At 40.2% G+C, this 13,137-nt stretch overlaps 1 protein-coding gene and 1 non-coding gene across 3 annotated transcripts in view; one reads left to right on the top strand and one right to left on the bottom strand.

Annotated features, from left to right (window-relative positions):
* Positions 1–1,564: 1,564 nt before the first annotated feature.
* Positions 1,565–1,669, bottom strand: LOC116855509. Its single transcript, XR_004380367.1, has one exon. It is a non-coding gene; the product is annotated as a U6 spliceosomal RNA (small nuclear RNA).
* An 8,677-nt stretch (positions 1,670–10,346) lies between these two features.
* CRYL1 (crystallin lambda 1) overlaps positions 10,347–13,137 on the top strand; it is a 145,393-nt gene continuing 142,602 nt past the window's right edge. Inside the window, exon 1 of one of the 2 annotated variants that reach the window (XM_032838235.1) lies at positions 10,347–10,445. In XM_032838235.1, the coding sequence (XP_032694126.1) occupies positions 10,366–10,445 (80 nt within the window). In that variant the 5' untranslated portion in view covers positions 10,347–10,365. Of the gene's footprint in view, positions 10,446–10,884; positions 11,011–13,137 lie in introns of those variants that run through there. The other variant, XM_032838231.1, reaches the window with a different exon arrangement.

Here is a 13,137-nt window from a genome sequence, read left to right as displayed (position 1 = left end):
TTATAGAGCTAACTTTCGTAAATGAAAGTGTTTATTATTATAAAAAAAGAAACATTTTACAAAGCTTCACATTTCTTTTACAATAACATAGCCCTGTCTAAATTTCCCCATTGTTATAATGACATGGTATATTAAAGTGGCATAAGATTTTGACAATATGACCTATTTTTTGTGCCTACCACTTTTATGGTCGCTGGATCATTTCTAAAAGACCGTTATCCAAAAACATTGAATAAAACATTCTCCATGTTGAAGCAGGGATTTGAGAGACAAATTCTTTTCATTAGTTTTTAAAGATTTTATTTTTAAGTAATCTCTACACCCAATTTGGGGCTCAAACCTACAACCCCGAGATCAAGAGTCATGTGCACTACTGACTGAGCCAGTCAGGTGTCCTCATATTTCATTATTTTGAATTATATTTCTTCACAACTTCTGTTGGAATACAACTTTCTTTGCTCTTTTTCTGTATTTTATCCTTCCATCCCATATTCAGCTTTGAGGTTTATTGGCTTGTTTTTGCATCCTATAGTGTGGAGGGGATAAAACCAATCTAACACTTTCTGTTGAAGTTAGAATTCATGTCCTATATTCCATAGCATCACATCAAACTAAAAAAATAATGGAAAGAATGATGTGTTTTGGAAATAAGCAGAAGAAAATTTTTAGAAGCAGAAGGAGTACTTATGATGTGCTTAGTAAGGAAAAACTGGTGCATAGTCCTTAACCTTAAGACGTTTACAATTTAGCAAAGGACTAAACATTAAGCATTTCTTAACACAGTGGATTGTACAATAAAAACCGGAGTGAATGAGTGACTCAGTGTACCATGCAGTGTTTACAGGAAGCTCAGGAGCTCAGAGAAAGGAGCAATCATCCATCACAGGGTGAAGCAGAGACAGCTTCAGAAGGAAGTGGGGTTTGGCAATGTAAAAGAAGAAATGTTGTCTAGTCTGGATAATTTGGAGGGTGTGTCTTATTCTGTCTTGCTCACCACTGTCTCCAATGTCTAGAACTGAGCCAACACAGCAGCTACCAGATACATGTGGCTATTTAATGTAAGTTAGAATAAACTAAAATGAAATAAATATTGATTTCCTCAGTCACATTAGCCTACTGGCAAGTAGCCAAGTGTAACCAGTGCCTACCATATGGGACAGTGCAGATAGAGCACATTTCTACCACTGCAGAAATTTCTGTTGGGACCATGCTGATTCAGAATAGTGACTGGCACATAGGAAGTACTCAATAAATACTTAATGAATGAGGGTAAATAAATGAACATTGCTGAACTTGCCTCTTAGAGCCTCCTGTTTTCTCGTCTTACAGATGAAGAAAACAATTAAAAGACTGGGAGGATCAAATGAGATAATGAGGTGAAATTACTTCATGCACTAGAATGACACTAATGTGAATTATTATAATTCAAGCTTCCTGGCACTATGGGTTCCAGAGGGAACCCAGAGGACTTGGCAGCAGGCAAAATGTGTGAAGGGTGCCAAAAGGTACAAATATCCAGTTATAAAATAAATAAGATCCCTCTGGGAACCACCCATCTGTTCTGTAAAAATATGACTGCTTCACAGATTTTTTTGTCATCCTTGGGCAGGGGCCAACCTAATCTTTATATCATGTCAATTCTTAATATATGTGCTGCCAAAAGGAGCACTTAATGATCTAATTCTTAAAGGTTAATTGAGGTCATTTAAGAGCAGATCATTTGACCAGATAGTCCAAGGGAATTTTCTCATTGCTAATTACTGTGTAGGCTGAGTCTGAGGGCCCTTAGATGCCATCCCATTGATATTTGAAAGTTTTCTTGCCTCTGAGCCCACAGCTGTCCCAGGCCAACCTGGTAGCCTTCCTACTCTAAACATGGGTCAACAATTTCTCCAAGCGGTCCTGCTTCTTTGTAGTGAAGAATGTAGAGATCAAGATTGGGACATCAGGGTTTCAGGCCAGATTTGTGATACTGGGTGGTACTGATATTAGAGAGAACTTCAGAGGACAGAGCTGAAAAACAACTTCATTCAGTCATTCTATCCATCTATCTATCTATTCCTCCATCCAGCTATCTAACATTATAGGATTCCTCTTTAAATTCTTTTCTTTTTAATGGTTTTGAAAAAGATTTTATCTAGTTATTTGTCAGAGAGAGAATGAGCCAAGCAGGAACAGCAGCAGGCAGAAGGAGAAGCAGGCTCTCTGCTGAGCAAGGAGCCTGATCTAGGACTCCATCCCAGGACCCTGAGATCATGACCTGAGCTGAAGACAGACACTTAACCGACTGACTAACCCTGACTAACCGACTGACTAACCTCCTCTTTAAATTCTTTGTTTCTATGGTTATACCTTATTTTCACTTATGATGAAATCTTTTTTTAATGGTGAAATCTTCATGCCGAACAAACCCAACACATATATTTGATTTATCCAAACAAAAAAGCTTAAAAATAGCAATCTATTGGTATGAAAACTAAACCACCAAATGAAACTCAAGGTTTTTTTGTTTGTTTGCTTTGCTTTGTTTTATTTTGTAATTCTTTTTTTCCTTAGAATATGTCCCATTAAGTATGGTCTCTAGAGTCACTTGTAATTCCTATTTTGTATGGTTACATAAGAACCAATTTCAATTTGAAGTGTTGATATTTAAAGAGCTATGAGTTCTTAAAAGCTAGCAACTTTTAACTTCTTGTCATTTCTCAGTGGTAATACTGAACTGGTAAAAGAGTATAAAAATTAGTCCTAACTGACTTTATGAAATGAGTGGAAAACACAAGTATTTCAACCACTGGAGTCTGTGTCAAGTTCAATGTAGCCATTATCTGGCCAATTTTCAATGGCTGAATACTTGGCTAGATGTGCAAGGGCTCTAATAAGAAAGTTTTGGCTTTACAAACCCATTCTGCCTAATAGTACTTAATTTCTAGTAGTATTAGAATCTGCATATTTTTATGTGCTTAATTCTACTTTAACTTTATTAAGTTTTCTCTAGTATTTTTTTTCCAGCATTTGTGTCTCATACTATATAAATTCAACTTCCAGATACTAAGTAGAATTTCAGAAATATGTAACTTAGGAATGTCAAGATCAATTTCAATTAAGTAAAATAAAAGAAAGGAGAATATATCAGATATTACACATTTATACTTTAGCCAGGAGTTTATTGTGAAAACCTCTCACCAAACGTACATGGATTTCAGACTACCCAAATTCCATTAGAATCAATTTATAATCACCAGCTTTTAACATTTAGAGAAGTCCAAAGTCTAGTTTGGAAAGAAGAAACCACATTAGATATTGCAACAGAGAATTTAATATGGAGAATTAGTTCGATAGTTCTTGGAGGACTGAAAAGCAGAGAACACTGAGGTAACAGTAATATTAGGACATGGTTATGCTCCTAAGATTCTAGGAATGCAGGGAAATTTTGGGAACTAGAAGGTCAGAAGAGAGGCCCAGTGGAATTGAGACTTAAATCTCTTGGGCAGTGGTCATGCCTCTGAGAGGGATGAAAGGCAGTGTGTAGGAGGGCCAAAAAAGCTGGAGACGGAAACAATAGGGGTCACTGATGCCATTGCTAGGACGACGCTAACAAGATCAGCAAGCGAATATTCTCTCCTCCTTCTGCCTTCCATTTTTTCTCTAGTGCCCCAGTTGGTAGAATTTCATAGGAAGCCAGCTTCAACATCATAATACAGAATATAGAAGGCTGGATTTGGGGTGGAGAAACAATTGTTTAATAATTGGGTTTGGAGCAGATGCACAATAGTCCAATAACCACTGGTACAATTCAAACACACTCTTCTACACATACTTGAATTTCTTTGCTGCAATAGTAGAAACTGTTTTTTCCTGAGAAGATGCAGTGTTCTTTCCCACAGAGATGCTCTTAATCTCTGCACAAAGGGTAGATAGAGCAAGTGCTAACAGTCACTGTATCCATCTCAGGGCAACAATTTCAGTATCTGTCTCTAATTCAGTCTAAGCTCACCTGAAAATTCTGTAACCTAAATTGTAAAGGTAAGCACTTACCAACAATCCTTACATAAAATAACAGGGGAAAAAGAGGAGAAGGGTAACGAAATTAGATGACACAAATATATACAGATAAAACTAAGAAAAAATTGCATAGACCGTATGGTCTTCATTTCTGTTACTTGTCATGAATATAATATTTATTACTTCCTTTCCAAGTACTTGTCACAAATTCACCTTTGTACTGCATCTCAGCTGATCAAGGTTTGTGTGGTGTGTGCGTGTGTTTTTTCCACTAGGTGGGAGTGGGAGTGGGGTGAATCAAACACTTATTCTTGAAGGATGCAAATCATCCCAAATCCTACCTCATGGGATGCCTGGGTGACTCAGTTGGTTAACTGCGTGCCTTTGGCTCAGGTCATGATCCCAGGATCTTGGGATTGACCCTGTGTCTGGCTCTGCTCAGCGGGCAGCCTGCTTTTCCTTCTTTCTCCGCCTGCCCCTCCCCCTCTTATGCTCTTGTGCTCTCTCATTCTCTCTGACAAATAAACAAAATCTTAAAAAAAAAAAAAAACCAACAAACTCCTACCTTAAAAAACTTTTATTGAGGTGTAACATATATATAATGTAATGCACTCATTTGAGTGCATATTGCATTGAGTTTTTTAAAAAAAGATTTTATTTATTCGAGAGAGAGAAAATAGGGGGAGGAACAGAGGGAGAAGCATGTTGAGCAGGAAACCCTAAAAAGGATTCAATCCCAGGAGCCTGAGATCATGACCCGAACCAAAGGCAGATACTTAACCAACTGAGCCACCCAGGTGTCCCATTTCAGTGAGTTTCGATAATACGTATACCTGTATAACCACTATCCGAATCAAGATATAGAATACTTCTATCAATCCCTAATTTCTCTTGTGCCCCTACTGAGGCAATCCCCTCCAATCTCTAGGACAAGATATCCCTATGATTGGTCTTTTCTAGAGTCACATATAAATTGAATCATTTGGGGTGCCTGGGTGGCTCAGTTGGGTGACTTTTGATTTTGGGTCAGGTCATGATCTCAGGGTTGTGAGATTGAGCTCCATGCTGGGCATCGTGTCTGCTTAAGATTCTCTCCCTCTCCCCCTTCCCCGCTGCCAGTGCATGCATGTTTTTTCTCTCTCCCTAACAAAAAAATTTTTAAAAAATTGAATCATAGATATACTCTTCTGCATCTGACTTCTTTTCTTTTGCTCAATAGAATGTTACTGGGAGTCATTCGTGTTGTTGAATACATAGGTAGGTTGTTCTTTTTTTTATTGCTGAGTGGTATTAAAGTGTATGAATATATCAAAATTTGTTATTCTATTCCCCCATTTAAGTTGTTTTTAGTTTTTGGCTATTATGAATAAGGCTGCTAAGAATATATTTTTACACATCTCTGTGTGGATCCTTTTTATTTTCCTTGAGTAATACCTAGGACTGGGATTGCTGAGTAGTGTGGTAAATATGTTTTACTTCACAAGAAATTTCCAGGTTGTTTTCCTAACTTGTTATTCCATTTTGCATTCCCACCAGCAATCTGTGAGAATTCCATTGTTCCACATCCTTACCAATGCAAGTATTTTCAGTGGTTTTGATTTTAGGCATTTTGTGGCTTTAATTTAAATTCCTCTGATGACTTATGATGTTTAACAGGTTTTCACTGCTTATTAACTATTAAATATATCTCCCTTAGAGAACTGTCTCTTCAAATCTTTTGCCCCCTTTTTAATTGGGTTGTTTCTATTTATTTAATCATTTATTTATTTCATTTAATACAAAATACAAACTCTACCATGACAAGTCCCTAGAGGAGCTGGTCCCAGCCTGGCTCTCTCATACTACTTTTTACCTCTTTGCCCACTGTGCTATAGCTATGTCAGCCTTCTGTTTGATTCTCACATCTGGCAAGCTCACTGCTGATCTTTATGTTACCGAATCCTTCTCATCAATTAGTCTGCAGCTAAAAAAATCATATTCTCCGAGAAGATTTCTATTCACTTTAAAGCAGCACCTCTGTGGTCTCCTTCTGGATGCTCACTATCCCATTACCTCTTTCCAGTTACTCAACAGAGACTACCAAGCTCTGAAATTATCTTATCCATTTACTTATTTCTTGCTGACTTCCACATACACACTCCATGAAAGCAGGATCTTGTCAAACTAATTCTTTTCACCTAGCAAAGTGACTGTCATAGGGTGGGGGCCCAACGCAAGTATATATTGGCTGAATGAATGAAGTCAAACTCTCACTATTTGCAGATGACATGATACTCTATGTAGAAAGCCCAAAACACTCCACCCAAAAAATTGCTAGAACTAATACATGAATTCAGCAAAGTCACACAATATAAAATAAATGTACAGAAATCTGTTCCATTCCTATATATCAATAACAAAATGGAGGAAAAAGAAATCAAGGAATTGATCCCATTTGCAATTGCAGCAAAAACAATAAGATACCTAGGAATAAACCTAACCAAAATGGTGAAAGAGCTATACTCTGAAAACTATCAAACACTGATGAAAGAAACTGAAGAGGATACAAAGAAATGGAAAGATATTCCATCCTATGAGTTGGAAGAACAAATATTGTGAAAATATCTATACTACTCAAAGCAATCTATACATTTAATGCAATCCCTATCAAAATACCAACAGCATTTTTTACAGAACAAGAACAAACAATCCCAAAATTTGTATGGAAGCACAAAGGACTTCTAATAGCCAAAGCAATCCTGAGAAAGAGAAACAAAATGAGAGGCATTATGACTCTGAATTTCAAGCTGTATTACAAAGCTGTAGTCATCAAGACAATATGGTCCTGGCATAAAAACAGACACATAGATCAATGGAACAGAATAGAGAACCTAGAAATGGATCCACAACTCTTTGGTCAACTAATCTTCAACAAAGTAGGAAAGAATATCCAATGGAGAAAAAGAGAGTCTCTTCAACAAATGGTTTTGGGAAAACAAGACAGCCACATGCAGAAGACTGAAACTGGACCATTTCCTTACACCACACACAAAAATAAATTCAAAATGGAAGAAATACCTAAATGCAAGACAGGAAACCATCAAAATCCTAGGGGAGAACACAGGCAGCAACCTCTTTGACCTTGGCCATAGCAACTTCTTGCTAGACACATCTCCAAAAGCAAGGGAAACAAAAGCAAAAATGAACTATTGGGACTTCATCAAGATAAAAACCTTCTGTACAGTAATAGAAACAATCAACAGAACTAAAAGGCAGCCTATAGAATGGGAGAAGATATTTGCAAATGACATAACTGATAAAGGATTAGTATCCAAAATCTATGAAGAACTTATCAAACTCAATACCCCCCAAAAAATCCAGTTAAGAAATGGGCAGAAGACATGAATAGACACTTTTCTAAAGAAGACATACAAATGGTTAACAGATGCATGAAAAGATGTTCAACATCACTCATCATCAGGGAAATACAAATCAAAACCATCCTGAGATACCATCTCACACCTTCAGAATGCCTAACATTAATAACATCAGAACAACAGATGTTGGCAAGGATGTGGAGGGAGGGGAACACTCTTGCACTGTTGGTGGGAATGCATACTGGTGCAGCCACTCTGGAATATAGTATGGAGATTCCTCAAACAGTTAAAAATAAAACTACCCCACAATACAGCAATTGCATTACTAAGTATTTACCCAAAGGATACAAAAATGCAGATTTGAAGGAGTACATGCACCCTGATGTTTATAGCAGCACTATCAACAATAGCCAAACTACAGAGAGAGCCCAAATATCCATTGACTGATGAATGGATAAAGAAGATGTGATTGTATATATATATTTCTCAGCCATCAAAAAGAGAGCGAGGGAAACAAACCATAAAGAGATTCTTAACTCTAGCGAACAAACTGAAGGATGATGGAGGGAGGAGGGTGAAGGATGGGCTAGAGGGGTGATGGGTATTAAAGAGGACACTTTTTTAATGAACACTGGGTGTTGTATGTAACACTCAATTCTACTCCTGAAACCAATATTGTACTGTATGTTAACTAACTAGAATTTAAATAAAAATTTGAAAAAAATTTTGAAAAAAATATATCTTTCGGCTATTTAAAAAGTTGTGATAATGTATATACAACATAAAACTTGTCGCTGTTTTAAAAAATTAAATTTAAAAGCTGTTTTAAAAATTATTGTTGAGTTTGAGAACTCTTTCTACATTTTGCAAACAAGGCCTGTAATATATACCTAATTGAAAATATTCCCTCCCCCCCCCCAGTTTGTGGCTTATCTTTTCATTTTCTCGATATTGTCTTGAAAAAGCATAAGTTCTTAATTTTGATGAAGTCTAATTTATCAACTTTTTATTTGCTGTTAAAGTTTTTGTGGCACACCTAAGAATCTCTGCCTAACTCAAGGTCACAAAGTTTTCTCCTATGTTTTCTTTTAGATGTTTGTGGTTTTAGTTTTCACATGAATGGATGATAGTGTTTTTATATATGGTAGGGGGCTATTATTATCATTACTTATGCATATCCAATTGTTCTAGCATCATTTGTTGAAAAGATTATCCTTCGTCATTGAATTGCCTCTATACCTTTGTTGAAAATCAGTAGACTGTGGGGGCACCTGGGTGGCTCAGTGGGTTAAGCCTCTGCCTTTGGCTCAGGTCATGATCTCAGGGTCCTGAGATCGAGCCCCGCATCAGACTCCCTGCTCGGTGGGAGCCTGCTTCCCCCTCTCTCTCTGCCTGACTCTCTGCCTACTTGTGATCTCTCTCTGTCAAATAAATAAATAAAAAAAAGAAAAAAGAAAATCAGTAGACTGTGTATATTTATGGATGGGATCACAATCCCAGACTCCCTCTTCTATAATATCTGAGGCCATTTTTTCCCATATTTGGGGGGTGGTGATGTTTTGCTTGTTTAAGGCAGGACTGTAAGTCTGGTTTCTATTATTCCATCTGGACCAGAAGCACAAGCCCTCTGTACCATAATCTTTAAAACTGTTTCTTATTGATATATAGTCATCATGATTTCAATGCCTATTTTAACACTATATTAAGATTCTATATATTTTAATATTTTTATTCTATTTTATTTCTATTCTGAAATAAGCCATTTTGTCTCTCTTCATGTCCACTTGTATTTCTATATAACGGATCTGTAGGACTGCAATTGCAAATCTAAAGTACATACTTTTAAAATTTTGGTATGTCAAGAACTGTGAGGGGTCTGAGATTTTCATCTTATTACAAACTAATGAATTAGCTTGCTGCAGTTTTGTGGAAGCTGACAGGAGACACGAGATTCCTGGATTAGAGATGAAAGACCATGTTACTCACAGCAAAAGCAATGGCCAGAGTGTGAGCATATTTACCTCAGTTCTTGGAGCCCCAATTTCCACAGGGTTAGACAGAGGGCCAGATGACTGAACATTTGCAAGGGACCAAGGGACTGGCACTTGTTTAGCTTAGAGCTGACACTGTGGTGAGCAGCAAACAAGCCAGTCCCCTTCTACCCCAGAAGGGACCAGTTACAGGATACTCACTTTGTCGGAGCCTTGATTATTTAGCTTTCTCGGTGCATAGCTACAGAAACTGCTTAGCATCAGGAGATGGGTAAGTCTTGCAGTCTGCTCTACTCAGCAAGAAAGTGCAGGAATGCCCAGGACTCATGGCTGACTGCTCTTTCAACAACACTTTTTCTCCACAAAGGAGAATATGCCAATCTAAGCCTGCATTCAGTTGAGTATTAAGGGGTTGTATGTCTGAAACACTTCATTCCCAATATGGCTATTTTATCAATCTTTGTAATTTTAGCTGTTTTGGTGGGTGAAAGAGGAGTTATCTATTTTGTATTACTTTTCATTTATCTTAAGCGAGTTGAGCTCTTTGTTTCAGATGTCTATTGAAACTTTGTGAAATTGTTTTTTAAAGCCTACCCCTCCCTCTGACAATCCTCCTTCCATGTTCTGACTGGAAAAAAACAAAGGAAGAGCTCCATTTGTCATCTGAGTAGGTCAGTGATACTCGTGTTTTCAGCTCGAGCACTCTCTAATCCTCATGAATTGGATGACTGTGGTATTTCCCTTCAGCTTGTGCTGTGTGGACACAAACTGTCATGAGATGTATGATGCTCTTTCCCTTTGGTCTGTTTATTTGCTCTTTGGTATTTCCTTTCTGTCATACATAAACCTACTCGGCCTCTGGAAGAAGGAAGTGCAGTTCAAATAATTCCCATTCCTCACAGTCCCCTTAGCACAGTATAGTGGGATCAAACACGTCTTCCAGTTTCACAGATACATACATTTAGAGCTTTCCTGGTTTCCCAAAGTTCTTGGGTCTCAGTTCTCATCTGTGGAGGATGGCAGCGAGGATCTTTCTAGAAACGAATTATGAGCGTAAACTCAGCAGTAACCGCCCTCAGTATAAAGACCCGAACTGGTATGTTTTGAAGAGGTGCTAATATTTTCAAAGAGGAAGTTCTACTGCTAGTTTCTTTGGGGGTACTTTAGTGGTCAAGCCTTGTGCCGGCCTGGCCTGGAGGTGCCCCTTCTATGTACACTGATTTTAGGGTGCACAGCTGGAAACTAAAATATGAAAAAATGAATTGCTGGAGTCTGAAAGGTTGGGTCTTCGCGCTTTCCATCCAGCTTTCCCCCCAGAAGGTCCTCCCCCGGGTCAACCCCGCCTGCGTCCCTTTGCTGCGGTTCTGTCCGGGTGGAGGCTCCGCCTGCTCCGCACCCAATGGGGACTGAGGCGGCAGGCCCGCCCCACCCCTCCGAACCCGGCCTTCCTGGAGCCTATCCCGGCCCGCGCGCCCGCCCCGGCTCGGGTGCCAAGCCAATAGGCATGGGTCACGCCCCGCCCCGCGCGGAGTTCTGGCGCCGCGCGCGGCGCGGGAGAGCCCTGTAACCCACAGCTCTTCGCACTTGCGGTGCGGTCCCTGGCCAGCTTGGCGTCGGGCCATGGCGTCCCCAGCGGCCGGCGAGGTGGCGATCATTGGCAGGTAAACGGCCCCGACCCACTGACCCACCGCGCTCTTGCCACGGCGCTGGAGGAGACCCGGGCCCATGGTGCGCCAGAACGTGGGGCCCGTGTGTCGCCGCCTCGGCTTGGGCGCCCAGGTCGCTGTCAGGTTTCAGAGGTGGAAACGGCATGGTGAAACGCCAGTCTTCAACCCTCGAGGGTTCCGTGTGCCCTTGCAGCCCTCTGTGAAAGTGGCCAGGCCTGTAGGAGCGCCCGGTGGCGGCGTGGCTTTGCAGGTTGGAGCACGCAGTAGAGTGCGGTTTTGTTTCATTTCGTGCTGTCTTACCAGCAAGGTTCAGAAAGTCGACAGCGCAGGCTGCGGTGGAAATGCGGTTTGTGCAATTAGTTGAGTGATGCCAGGCCTACCAGCAAATACAAAAGACGTGCTAGGCGTTGGGTGAAAGGAAGTCTGGCAAAGATTCTGCAGAATCGTATTCTTAACTATTCCCACTTTATGGGTGAAAAAGCAGATTATGCAGTTTGCCCCTGGTCACAGTAAGTGGCCACGATGGGACTAAGCCAGTAATGAGGGTCCTTTGGCAATCCATGGACAGGGCTGCCTCAGGGCGTGAGGATGTGTATGTTCTTGTCCCCAGGGGTGTCCCTGGGCGGCAACAGGTGCCTGGAAAACACATAGGGGCAATCCTAATTCATTCCTGATTCGTGGAGAAAGTGCCGCTTCCGGAGGGTAACGCTGGAGCCCAGAGTTTGCTAGCCTGTGTCGGTTTAGTAGCCTAAATTCTTTCCAATTTTTTCTGGTTTGTTCCCCCACCTGGTCTTTTATAACTTCTGCTATTTTCATTAAAGAAAAAAAAAAAAAAGGTTGCATTGATAGGCTATCATAGCAATCTACAGACATAATACTTGCTATTTTAGTTAGAAGCACCTTTTTGGGGGTGGCTTTGTGTCTCTTTATGCCACTGAGGTGTTGGCCTGCCTCACCTGCCCACCAGCGACAATTCCAGTGTCAGGATTTTTCCTTTAGAACTTATTGAAAAAAGGAATCAGGGTGCTTTTGTCAGCTTCCTTTTGGTCACAGAACAGTGCAATTAACTGAGCCTTTGACCTTTACAGGCATGTGGATGTGTGTAGCTGCCTGGTGAAGGAATATAAAAGTATATTTTAAAAGCGTACTTTGTATTGGGCACAGTGACTATGCTTGACTTGCATTTCAGTTGTCCAGGGTCGAGGGTTGGAGTTTTGTATATCTCACACCATGAGTTGGAGTGTTATTCTGCTTTCACCGAATAACTGTTAGGTGGAGTTTGGAATTGACTGTGCCTATCTGGCTCTGGTTCTTTCATGAGGAGAACAGTGTTTCAAGAGGGTGCTGGTATTAGTATACAGGTATTAGTGAGTCAGTTTATTTCTGATTCCCTTGAGGTAGGTTGATAAGGAATTAGACGAGGGCTGGCAAACTTTAATGACTGCAGGAACTGACACAGGATAGAAAGCCCTTCCTGTCTATCCTATACCCTCAGCACCTCAGAAAATACCTGTCTCTGCTTCTGGAGTAGTGCTGCTTTCCTTCCCTTCATTCCTCTCCCTTTCCTCTCTGTTCTTCCCCCTCCCGTCTCCCCTTACTCACTTCCTCTGTCTTCCCACTCTTCACACCTCCCCTTTCTCTCTGTCTCGCTCTCTCTTCCGGCCTCATGGGTGATTCCAAGGAACATCGGTTTACAAAATGGGACCGGGGAGTGTAAATTAATTCCCTAAAACCTGGTTGAGTTTAATTTTTGGATTTCAACAGACCAAATATACGTATTTAATTTCAGGGACATATTGGACCATTGATTTTCCATCTTTTCCTAGTAATTACCAGATTCCCTCATAAAAGTACTTGCTAGAAATACAGTCTCTATTTAATTCTTTTCCATTGATTTTTTTCATAAAGAACACTCTTTTTTTTAAAAGGTATTTACATATTTGAGAGAGGGAGAAAACATGAGCAGGGTAAGTGGAGGGCTCCCTGCAGAGCAAGGAACCCTACTCGGGGCTCAATTCCAGAGCCCCAAGATCACAACTGAGACAACCAGGTGCCCCCATAAAGGACACCATTCATCATGGCCACTTAGCTTTCCTGTGAACATCCAAGGCAAGTCCCTTC

This window comes from Lontra canadensis, unplaced genomic scaffold, assembly GCF_010015895.1.
Source record: "Lontra canadensis isolate GAN:19392208 unplaced genomic scaffold, GSC_riverotter_1.0 scaffold103, whole genome shotgun sequence".
NCBI lineage: Eukaryota > Metazoa > Chordata > Mammalia > Carnivora > Mustelidae > Lontra > Lontra canadensis.
This window is presented reverse-complemented; position numbering and strand designations above follow the sequence as displayed.